The following is an 11,378-nucleotide window of genomic DNA, read 5'->3' as shown; positions in this document are numbered from 1 at the left end:
AGCTCCAGGCACACCACGGAAAATAGGCCCAGCTGTCCCAGATCGCCTCAGTATGCCCGATGGCAATCTAGGCCGGCCGGGCTGAACACTATAAGGCATAGGCATTGGCACCTTCTTTAATCAGGCACATTAGGCGGCTGCTCCCTGGGGTCCCATGAGGGAGCGAGAGGCTGCCAGATTAGTGAGCTGCCTCTGCTACTTCCTGTCCAACCAAGCCGGCAGCACCAGGCCCATGATGCTCTCAATCTGGCCCTGGATCCAACACAGTGATTAGACTCAGGGCTCTGAAAGATGATTGGCGGGGAAGGTGAGTAGAAGTTGGTTGGGCGTTGTTAGGATTCAAGAGAACCTGTCACTATTCCATTGACACTTTTGGTAGCCTATTTCATTCCCATGTAATTTATCATTTTAAAAGGCAATACACTTGAAGTTTAAAGCATCAGTCTCTAGTACATTTCCATGATTGGTCCCGCAGATTGGTCCAGCAGATCCATATCTATACTTCATCTGCCTCTTCACTTTCATCTGTATCCGCCTTTCCCAGCGTCATGGCTCTCTCCTCCATTTTTTTCTTCCCTTTGTCCTTTTTGGATCTCTTCCCTCCGCAGGTGCACCGCCGCACCCACATCACTTGGCGGATGACTTTTCGGTCAAGTTGAGCGCACTGAAACGCCACTGGGCGCGTTTCGGTGACGGAGGGGCTGCAGAGTCGCCCATCAGAGCAGTGACCGCAGAATCGGGGAAGCAGAGGGTGGCGCGAAAGGCAATCGCGGAAACGAAGGTGCAGAGGCTGGGACCAGCGCACCGCACGGCTACAGGCGTTGGTGGGCTTTAGGACCTGTAGGAGAAACGAGATAGAATTTACTGCAAAATATTAGGATGGTGCAATTAAGCCACAAAGGGGGTGCCATGATGCCCCTGGTGTTATATACGTGAAAGTCTGATGGGAATTTATAACCATTTTAATTTACAATGAGGCCTCACAATAGTTATTAAAATTCAATAATCCATTATAATTACAATGTCAGGAATCCCAGACCACTCAAAATTGCCAACTTTTAAAATACCTGCATCTGACTCTCTTAATCTGACTGGATGCTGCTCGGTGGACAATTTTCTGCCTGGCTCCTTCAATTTTTCAATTGATGGATGACAGGTGGAAGCCAGTGGACAGGGCCACCCACTGAGTGAATTTAGGTTCTTGAGGAACCTCCCAAAATTTGCTTAGTTTATGGCCGGGTTTACATCACTGCTGACTTAACACCTGGAAATATTGTGCAAAGTATTACTAAGTAACCCTTAGGGCTCATTCACGGGCTCATTCACACCATAGTGTTGGGCTAAAGGCACAGTTCCTGTGTGGTGACCACATGCCATTGCACCACAAAATGCACTGCCACGCCCCCTCCCGCCCCAGAACGCAAGGAGACTTTATGTATGCGATCCCTTGTGTTCCGGGACATTGCGGTAGAAGCACGAGGGAAACAAGCCCTCAGACTCTAACGTGGGTTGTTAAATCAGAGCTATGGGTATTAAAGGAAACAGCTTGGAGTCAGCCAAGCTAGGCAGCTATGCAGCATCCTGTTGTCAAAATCCTAATAAACGGAGGTTGTTTGACCCCCCAGAAATATTTTGGATGTTTTCTGTATTACCTGTAGATAAATAAAATACAATTTTGGACTCCTGAGACATTTGCTTGGTGCTCTTTTCTGATATGACTACCTGTGGATTTCTCAAGCTGGGTGATCTCTGCACTGGGAGGGTCCTCCGCCTTGTGGGGAGCTGCTGAACTTGGCCAGTTTTGGGCCTTCAGACTCATCTTTTCCTATAAACTGATAACTACTGGGTCCAGCACCTCACCTATTCTTCCTTTTGGATCTTATTAGATGGGTCATCCTTATTATTCAGCTCTGAATCACTCAACAAAATGTTTCTACTTCATGGTTTGTCATGTGACGTCACATCTTTTTGAGTGACTTAAGACCTCTGGTTGTATTGCTGAGGCTGTCCATGTGTGAGGAGGCTACAATGGTTTTTACTCCAAACAGGCACCATGAGTAGCCCGTCCACATCCAAGAACAGTGTTTAGATGCCTGCAGACCTCTACAGCGGGCATCAGGCTTTCTGGGTCCATAAATGTCTACACCCCATGACAATTCCACCATCCACTTCTCACCGTGTAATTGGCTCTGGTATACTGTCCTTTGCAGGGTCTGATCATACACAGCCTCCTCTCAGCGTTTGGAATGCAGGTCTCTTCCTCATACGTTATCCGTATGGAGTTCCCAAATCCACATGTTTTGGAGCAGGGGGTCCACTCTGTAGCAGGATTACAGGAAGGCGAGTCCAACACCGGCGTAAAATCTTCTTCTGTATCTGTGGGCACAGAATAAAGAACAAGAAGCAACATAGGTCAAGGAGCAATGTGAAGAATGCAATAGCCTACAGCAACCCCCAGAATCCATATTTGATATCTGACCACAGCTGGTTATGCATTGTACAATTTGATTGTTCAGATTTAGATTAAACAACAGCTATATAGTATGAGGGATTACCTGAGTTGCCAGAATTACCAAGCTCCTCTTCCTTAATATTATAAAAACTACATACACAGGCTCTCCATTGCAATTCCACACAGTGGTTGGGCTTTACTGTTCCTTTTGACAATGCAAGTAGCTGATATCTTATCCCAACAGATGTTAAAGTGGACCTGACCTCAGAAAGTAAAGATTTGCTATGTTTTAAGAAAAATCTAGAATGAATTGTGCCTAAACAGTACTCCTAGAAATAGCAGCGCACTTTCTCATATGTGAGGGTGCTAGGCACTCCTGTCTACATGCTCATAGCTGTATATCTGCAGTGTGAGATCGCAGGCACTGCTGCCTATGACAGTCTTAGCAGATTATTATTTCCTCTGCATTGCAAATAAAAGTTCTGAACAATCATTTAAAGGGGTTGCTTAGAGGTTTTAATATATATATACACTCAATTGCCAAAAGTATCGGGACACCCCTCCAAATCATTGCATTCAGGTGTTCCAATCACCTCCATGACCCCAGGTGTATAAATCAATCCAAGCCTTACATCACTAAGTGCAATGCAAAGGGTCGGATGCAGTGGTGTAAAGCACACCGCCACTGGACTCTAGAGAAGTGGAGACGTGTTCTCTGGAGTGACCAATCACACTTCTCTGTCTGGCAATCCGATGGACGTGTCTGGGTTTGGCGGTTGCCAGGAGAACGGTACTTGTCTGACTGCATTGTGCCAAGTGTAAAGTTTGGTGGAGGGGGGATTATGGTGTGGGGTTGTTTTTCAGGGGTTGGGCTTGGCCCCTTAGTTCCAGTGAAGGGAACTCTTAAGGCATCAGTATACCAAGACATTTTGGACAATCTCATGTACCCAACTTTGTGGGAACAGTTTGTGGATGGCCCCTTCCTGTTCCAACATGACTACGCACCAGTGCACACAGCAAGGTCCATAAAGACATGGATGAGCGAGTTTGGGAGGGGGAACTTGATTTGTCCCGCACAGAGTCCGGACCTCAACCCGATAGAACACCTTTGGGATGAATTAGAGCGGAGACTGCGAGCCCGGCCTTCTCCTCCAACATCAGTACCTGACCTCACAAATGCGCTTCTGGAAGAATGGTCAAACATTCTCATAGACACACTCCTAAACCTTGTGGACGCCTTCCCAGAAGAGTTGAAGCTGTTATAGTAGCAAAGGGTGGGCCAACTCAATATTGATAATACTTTTGGCAATATAGTGTATTTCAGGTTGCATGTCACCTATTGTAATATCATGCTATGGCCACTAGGTGGAGCTGACGAGTATAGAGCATAGGCCATGTCTATTTATGTCCTTTGCTTCTTAGTTCCATCTAGTGGCCATAATGCGGTATTACATTACATTTGACCTGAAAAGAAAATATACAAAGAACATGTGTTTTTGGTCTATTTGCACGCAGCAAAGATTCTCAGGGGTTCGAAGTGCAAATCCCCCCAGCAAATTGTTCATAAACAGACCCCATAAATTAAAAACAATGTTAATTAAATTAGCCTAAATCCATTATAGTTCACGTTAAAAAGCCAAGACAGCTTGAACAGAATAAAGGGAACCATTAATAAGAAAGTGTTGAATCAATGTTCATTATCAAGAATTAATTTTTTTGTGAATAGCAAAATCGTGGCCTTGCCCCTCAAAATCATAAACAGGACTACATAACCTGTTCCTTGTAATAACTTTGATTCACAAACCTTTGCACACTCCTTGCTCGCTCATAGAGTCCCCTTGATAGTCACAAGTCAGATTTTTCCGGGTGTCGCAGGGTCGGAATCCATCACACTCAGTGTCGATATCCTGGATGCACACATTGCATCCACAGTCACAAGTGTCCAAGGTCGTTCCCAGAGTGCAGGTGAGGTTTTCAGGGCAGTTACAAACTAGTGGACATCGCTAAGGGGTGAAGAAAAGGAAACATTTCAGTCTCCACTACACCCAAGTGAGTTATCAGTTTTGTGTGATGTTCTTCTGTAAGCTTAACAGTGTTAAATTATGAACTGGCAGATCTGTCCCTGTAAATGAGAGATTGCCCATCCTTGGTTGAAACCAGTTCTGCCAGAGTTTGTCCATCCTTGGTTGAAACCAGTTTTGCCAGAAATTGCCCATCCTAGGATGAAACCAGTTCTGTCAGAGTTTGGCCATCCTTGGTTGAAACCAGTTCTGCCAGAAATTGCCCATCCTTGGATGAAACCAGTTCTGCCAGAGTTTGACCAGCCTTGGTTGAAACCAGTTCGGCCAGAGTTTGGCCATCCTTGGTTGAAACCAGTTTTGCCAGAAATTTCCCATCCTTGGTTAAAACCAGTTCTGCCAGAGTTTGGCCATCCTTGGTTGAAACCAGTTCTGCCAGAGTTTGGCCATCCTTGGTTGAAACCAGTTCTGCTAGAGTTTGGCCATCCTTGGTTGAAACCAGTTTTGCCAGAAATTGCCCATCCTTGGTTAAAACCAGTTCTGTCAGAGATTGTCTTTTTGAGGAGACACAGCATGAAGTAAGAGTAAATCTCTCCAAAGTGAGGCAACATCCCCTCTTAGACAGTTGTCAGCAGAACAGATGTCCTCATTGGAACATCCATTACTCTCTGCTCCAGAGACAATAGTCACTGGGACTAATAGTGAGGGTGACTATCCCTACTGTGAAACAGACAGCATGGTGCCGAACCAGTAGCTTGAGGGTCACCCATGTTGTCCCCTTATGTTTGTCATGTGTTCCTACATGTGTGCATACCGATAAGAAGTTTAAAAAAAAAATCTTACTTTTTAGATGTGTCTATATAAGAAGGTTTCCGGCTACACATACCCATTAATATGAAGAGACCCTGCACCTGTTTTTCTGGCTTTTATAAATTACACTGTATCACATCCACACTAAAACATTTGTTCCCTTTTCTGTTGAGAAAAGGGAGCCAAAGCAAGCCCTGATTTTCTGTTATGTGACCTCTTCACCTTCTCCTATCATACATACAATCTGCCAAAAGATTCTTTTTTTACACTACTGATTAATTTATTTAAACACTACAAAATGCAAGTATGATGTACAACGCATTCCAGCCAGTCACATGTCATCTTTCATCAACTTAGAGCAGTCAACAATGAAAGATGATTTCTGATTGGTTGCTCTGGATTGCTGCATTTTCCATATTACTCTATTGCCTTATTAAGGGAATCCTGTACTGAAAAAAAATATGGGCGCAGCCCTTTTCTGAAAATGCTGGTTACTTGGCTGTTCCTGGCTTCAATACAAACAAACATTCAGATCAAGAAAGTAAGATTTCCTCATTGTCATACTTGTTTTGGGTTAGTGGCGTACTAAAGTCATTGGATCAGCATAACAGTAGGGAACAACTATTTTTAGGAGAGGTCAGCAGCAGTGGTAGCCACCTCCATACTTCCTTGCTACATACTTCATGTATACAGTATATATATATATATATATATCTATATAGATATATCTATCTATATAGATATATATATTTTTTTATTTATAAACCTAAAAGAGAAAATCACAGATAAAACATAAGAACTTGACCTAATCTTACCGGCTTCTCTCCCAGTGTCACTGTCCCAGATAATAAAATGATGTAGAGTGCAGCGTACGGCCCCATTGCCAGGGTTGACCCCAGGAGTCCTTATGTTACCCTGAAAGACTGCCCTCCATATATATCCTAAGAAGACACAATCCTATTGGACAAAACGTTCTGTGAGTCAGAGCACAAAGGCTAAGAAGCATTGTCCTTTATGTACAATATTTCATGAATACATATATATAGAATGTCTGCAGAGTGTGATAACACTGCGGGTAAGACAGGGAAGTGGCGACTTTATCTTTTGGTGGAATTGAGATCCACAAAGATGACGCACTTATTGTTTGTCTTCGTCATATGAAACTGTGGAATGCTCTCCCATGGCCATGAACACATTACAGTGAGAGCAATAATGAATGTTCTTATTGTAATTTCTCTTGAACGTTGAATGTCCTTCAATAGGTTAGTTCATACAGAACAGAGTGAATGGGGAAAAAACCTCATTACGGCCACTAGATGGAGCTGAAAATCAGAGGAAATAAATACATGTTACAGGGAAAAATACACAGAGCGATCATATAAATGTGACCATTACTATCCCCGTAGTAACAATGATTACATTTATTTGCTCAATGGAGATTCTTCTATCCAGGCTGTTTAGCGTGCATGGGGAATCTAATGATTTCTCTTGTTCAGTCCGCAAGGCTGAAGGTGAGAAATTAAACAGTGTGTAGTTAGCCTTACACAGAGGCTTCTGTCATAATAATAGCCAGCCTGTCCACACTTTCTAAGTATGAGACTTTAATTCCGATTTAACCCCATACAATTATCAGATTGCAATGTTTTTACAGCACTGGAATTATCCTGGGCTCCTCGGCTCCACCTAGTGGTGAGAATGCCATGTATATCTCAGCAGATAATTTTTAAATCATCCCCTAAGTGGGTGTGTATGTGTGTTGCTGTGATAGAAACATAAGAGCCCTGGTGCCTAACCTGTGGCCCCAATGCTGCATGTGGCTCTCTGGTGCTTCTTGTGTGGCCCTTGGGCCCCATGCAATCTATAATGGGACAGGGAACTTTGATATGTAAATGAATAATAGCAGTGATCTCTACCCCCATATAACATATCCCCAGTCTATCACTAGCCTCTGTGGCATGCTTTCAGTCTCTGAACAAACCTGTAGCATGTCTACAGTCTCTGACCATCCTTTCCTCTAGTATATCAGCAGTCTCTGACAGTCCTCTCTAGCATTACACTCAGGCTTTTTGTGATGTCAGGAGCCCAAGTGGAGACCCCCTATACCACATAAGTTGACAACTACAGCATTGCCAACGTCAATCGCACTACACATGCTGGGTATCACCGTGTGCACCAGAGCGAGAGGGTCCTTTAAGTATCACCTATGACCAATTTGGGGGTTCTATATTTTGTTGTAGTTTTTACGGGTGCAGGCAATTTTTAACCTGGGAATGTTGGGTATCTATTTGTTCATCGTAACCTCCTATTTTATATTTTCCCAAAAAAATTGTTTTTGGACACTAAAATGAACTTAAGTGTATTTTTTACTAACATTTTGGGGTTTGATAAAGAGTTGCGCTACTATCGTGCAATTTAAAAATGTGCAACTTCCACAATTTTATTGTACAGAGTCTCATCTTTCAGAAAATACATAATGTTTGGAGGTTTTAAGTAAATTTCAGGCCTAAAATGTGGATTACAACAAGTGTGCAAAAAAACCCTCAAAAACGCCTTGGCAGCAAAAGGGTTAACCATCAAGGAGCAGCATCCATTGTAAGGCTGGGCACACACCTTTCAATGGATGGTTGTAAGGTACTACAACCATCAATGTAAGGTTGTAAGGTAAGGTACTTAAAAAAACGTACGATCTGCCTATCTTGCATAGGCAGATCGTACTTGCGAGGATTGCAAGCCACGCCCCCTGAGGGGCGGGCTTCCGATGACCGCAATGCCCGAACGGGCAGTGTGCGCTTGCGCACACCGGCCCGTACGGCTTTTATCGTACGAACATGCCACAAACCCGCCGAACATCGTACAATGCTCGGCGGGTTTTCGAACATGTCCGTAAGTTAAAAGTCGTGCGACCTTACAGTAGTAGAGGTTGCACGGCTTCCACACACCTTACGATAATCGTACGATCGCGGGATTTCCCGCGATTATCGTACGATTATCGTAAGGTGTGTGGGGACCTTAAGTGATTTAATCAGCCTCTGAAATTGCTTAAAAACCTTTTGACTTCAATATCACTTTAAACACAAAAAAAGTAATTTTTATTACATAAAAACACCAAAACAATCATTATAGCAAAAATATGTAATATTATTTTCACTTGAGTCCCTGCCCTATAGTCCGCTTACATACATGGTGCCTAGATCTATCATCGGCTGGAAACAATGAAGTGATGAAGATGGAACAAGTAAAGAATGTGTTTTTGAAACTATTTATAACTTTGTAGAAAAAAACCCAATGTGGAATAACCCTTTAATAATAATTCTGTAGAACAGAAAGAACAGAAAACCTCAGGCTGAGGCCTCAAATAGCTCTCATCTCCCTTTATAGAGCATGTCAGTGACAGATATGGCATGACTGTGTGTGTAATCAGCATAGCACAGCTGTACCAGAGGCCACATCATGGAAGGGATTAAGGATGCTCTGCTTTGCTCATAGCAACCTATAAGTATCTTTCATCTCAAAAGGAACCTATTCAGGACTGAAATATTGGCCCCGCCATTGCTAAGGCACTTTATGTTGCAATTGAGTAAATAAAGCCAAGTGGACATTTATAGAGGGTTTTAAAGGTAAACCTGCACAGTTTTAACCCCTTGCTGCAGGCAGGAGCCAGCCCTTTAAGAGTTCATTAAGCTGGAGGCATTACATGGGGTTTTCCATCATCTGAGCACTGTGATTGGCTCTCAGAGAGATCTCGTGATCGTCAACAGTGACTGGGAGCTATTGGTGACAGCGCGGTCACAGTGCTGGGGGTGCCATGTCAACCCGCTGCATGCATATATGAGGCAGCACAGCGCTAAAGCTTACCGCCATGCCGCCACATATATGGGTATGGCAGGCATTGAGGAGTTAATAACCAAAGACTGAGTATTCCAGATCCTAGGAAAACCTTATCCCGCTGTGGCCTGTGGGTACTCCTCTCCAGGTCTCTGCTTTGTAGCCCTTTTTCCAATTTCGTACTTTTGATGTAAGCACAAGTTCACTTCAAGGGCCAATGACTCAATCGCCTATGCAGGGGTGGGCAACTCTGGCCCTCTGGCTGCACTTTAAGTACAAATCCCAACATGCCTCTGCCTCTGGGACTCGTGCCTGTAACTGGAGCCTTGCAATACCTCATGGGACTTGTAGGTACACAACAGCTGGTGGGCCCGAGTAGCCCACCCCTGCTCTAAGGGGGTCTATTTATTTTAAAAATGCATAGATATTAGTGCAGTGACACAGACTGTACGTTTTTCTGCTCCTATTAACCTGCTGGTGTGAGAATGAGGCAAAATCGAATGATCTTAAAGCTATTTTCTCTTCTGGTCAAATGTTCTTCAAATATTATGGGTTAGTAGTGAATCAGAAGAATACCCCATTATGGCCACTAGATGGCACTGAGGATCATAATAAAAAAGATATCTTAGTAACACGAGCTACAATGTAACAATTTTAGAGAATGCTGGAGGGAATTATCAGATATGTGTAACCTTTCCTACTCCCTGTAGCAATGGCTAGGGCCCTTAGGACTCATTCTCACGAGAAAAGGCCGGCACGTACAGCTCTGTGCTGCCTGAGTGACCGTATCGGGCAGCTCCCGGGAAGGACAGGTGCTGCGTGTGATTAGTACGCAGCCGCTGTCCTTCTCTATGGGAGTATGCGGCCATACGCCGCCCTACGCTCACCCCAAGTCCAGGTCCGTACGGGTGCGGGTGTCCCGGCTCGGACGCAGACAAGATGCATCCTGTCAGCGTACGAGTGCAGACACCCACACAGAAGTGTAGGGCGGTGTATGGTCACGTAGTACCATAGAGAAGGACAGGGGCTGCGTACTAATCACACACGCAGCACCTGTCCTTCCCGGGAGCTGCACCATACGGCCGTGCATGCAGCAGGGAGCTGTACGTGCGGGCCGATTCCAGTGTGAATGAGGCCTTAGTCTCCATCCACACATGCATCTGCATTTTCATGTGTTATTTATCACATTTTTTTGAAAATCTTCATGCATTTAAAAGTGTTTTCTTGTGTTTCCATGCGTTATGTGTTTTTGGCCAGTGAAGAGGAAATAAAATATAGGTTGCTATAGGGTGGGGGCTTGTTGGCATGCGCTAAACCACACGAAAATGCATGTTATAGGAGTTTCCATGCTCTCCCATTGAAGACTATGAGACAAAAAATGCACCCTTTTCCAAGCTGCGCAGAAGCAGATTTTTTTCAGCAGTGACATAATGGTTCATTGATAATAGCTGCCAAAGATTTTTTTTATTTTAAGTTTTTTTTAACCTCTAGTATGTTCATAATAGTATTTTCCACTGTGATGACTTAGTTCCCTGATGGTATCCCCCCGAGGTTTAACTGATAGGTGAGGTTAACATAATGCAGTTTGGGGGCTTCCTAGTGACCACTTTTTTTGAAAATGCAGTTGCCTGGCTGTCATATTGAATTAATGGCTTCACTACTCTCTGAGTCTATGCAGATCCAAAAATTCTGGCTTGCTAATTAGCACTTTCAGTAGAAGGTCAAGTGCCCAATTACACCTGTGCGATTTAAATCGGTTCAGTCGTTGGGAGACAATACATGACAAAAAAAGGCCGTGCAGGATGCAACACCTATACAACATGCATTTCAAGACAATCCGCTGCCTTGTCTGTGACTGGCAGAGACTTGGCCATGAACAGGTTAAGGTCAGGAGCCCCTCCTTAATGACAGCCCAGGAATGGGGTTATAGGATAAATCAGCAACCTTGGCTTGTCCTGGGCAGATCTGTATAGTGGTCAGGTCAAAGGTGTGTGGTGGTTACTGATGGATTTATGGTTTGTGCTGTACAAAAATGTGAAGTTTTGTGGTTGTTGGTGTGCGTTTTTGTGAATTGATGGGTTTCCTGGCATGGATTTTAAGTGTCCATACCAGAATATAATAAGCAAAATAATCTGTTTGTACCTCATATGACATTCTGTGTTAAATTCCCCCACCCTTATACCTATGGGTCCACAAAATGCACATTAATCCAGAAAAATCTGAGTTGTGTTTTGTAAAGTATCCATTTGCAACTTTTTTTTTGGCATGCTAAA

At 43.8% G+C, this 11,378-nt stretch overlaps 1 protein-coding gene across 1 annotated transcript; it reads right to left on the bottom strand.

Annotated features, from left to right (window-relative positions):
- Nucleotides 1-496: 496 nt before the first annotated feature.
- On the bottom strand, nucleotides 497-9,141 carry LOC108790383 (protein NOV homolog). Its single transcript, XM_018560631.1, has 4 exons — nucleotides 9,136-9,141; nucleotides 4,257-4,455; nucleotides 2,177-2,376; nucleotides 497-838 (listed from the first exon to the last, which is right to left on the bottom strand). Exons 1-4 carry the CDS (start codon nucleotides 9,139-9,141, stop codon nucleotides 497-499), a joined length of 747 nt encoding a protein of 248 aa, XP_018416133.1.
- Between the last annotated feature and the right edge of the window lie 2,237 nt (nucleotides 9,142-11,378).

This window comes from Nanorana parkeri, unplaced genomic scaffold (assembly GCF_000935625.1).
Source record: "Nanorana parkeri isolate BGI_ZX_2015 unplaced genomic scaffold, ASM93562v1 scaffold470, whole genome shotgun sequence".
NCBI lineage: Eukaryota > Metazoa > Chordata > Amphibia > Anura > Dicroglossidae > Nanorana > Nanorana parkeri.
Note: the sequence above shows the minus strand (reverse complement) of the source record. Positions and strands in the feature narration are given on the sequence as shown.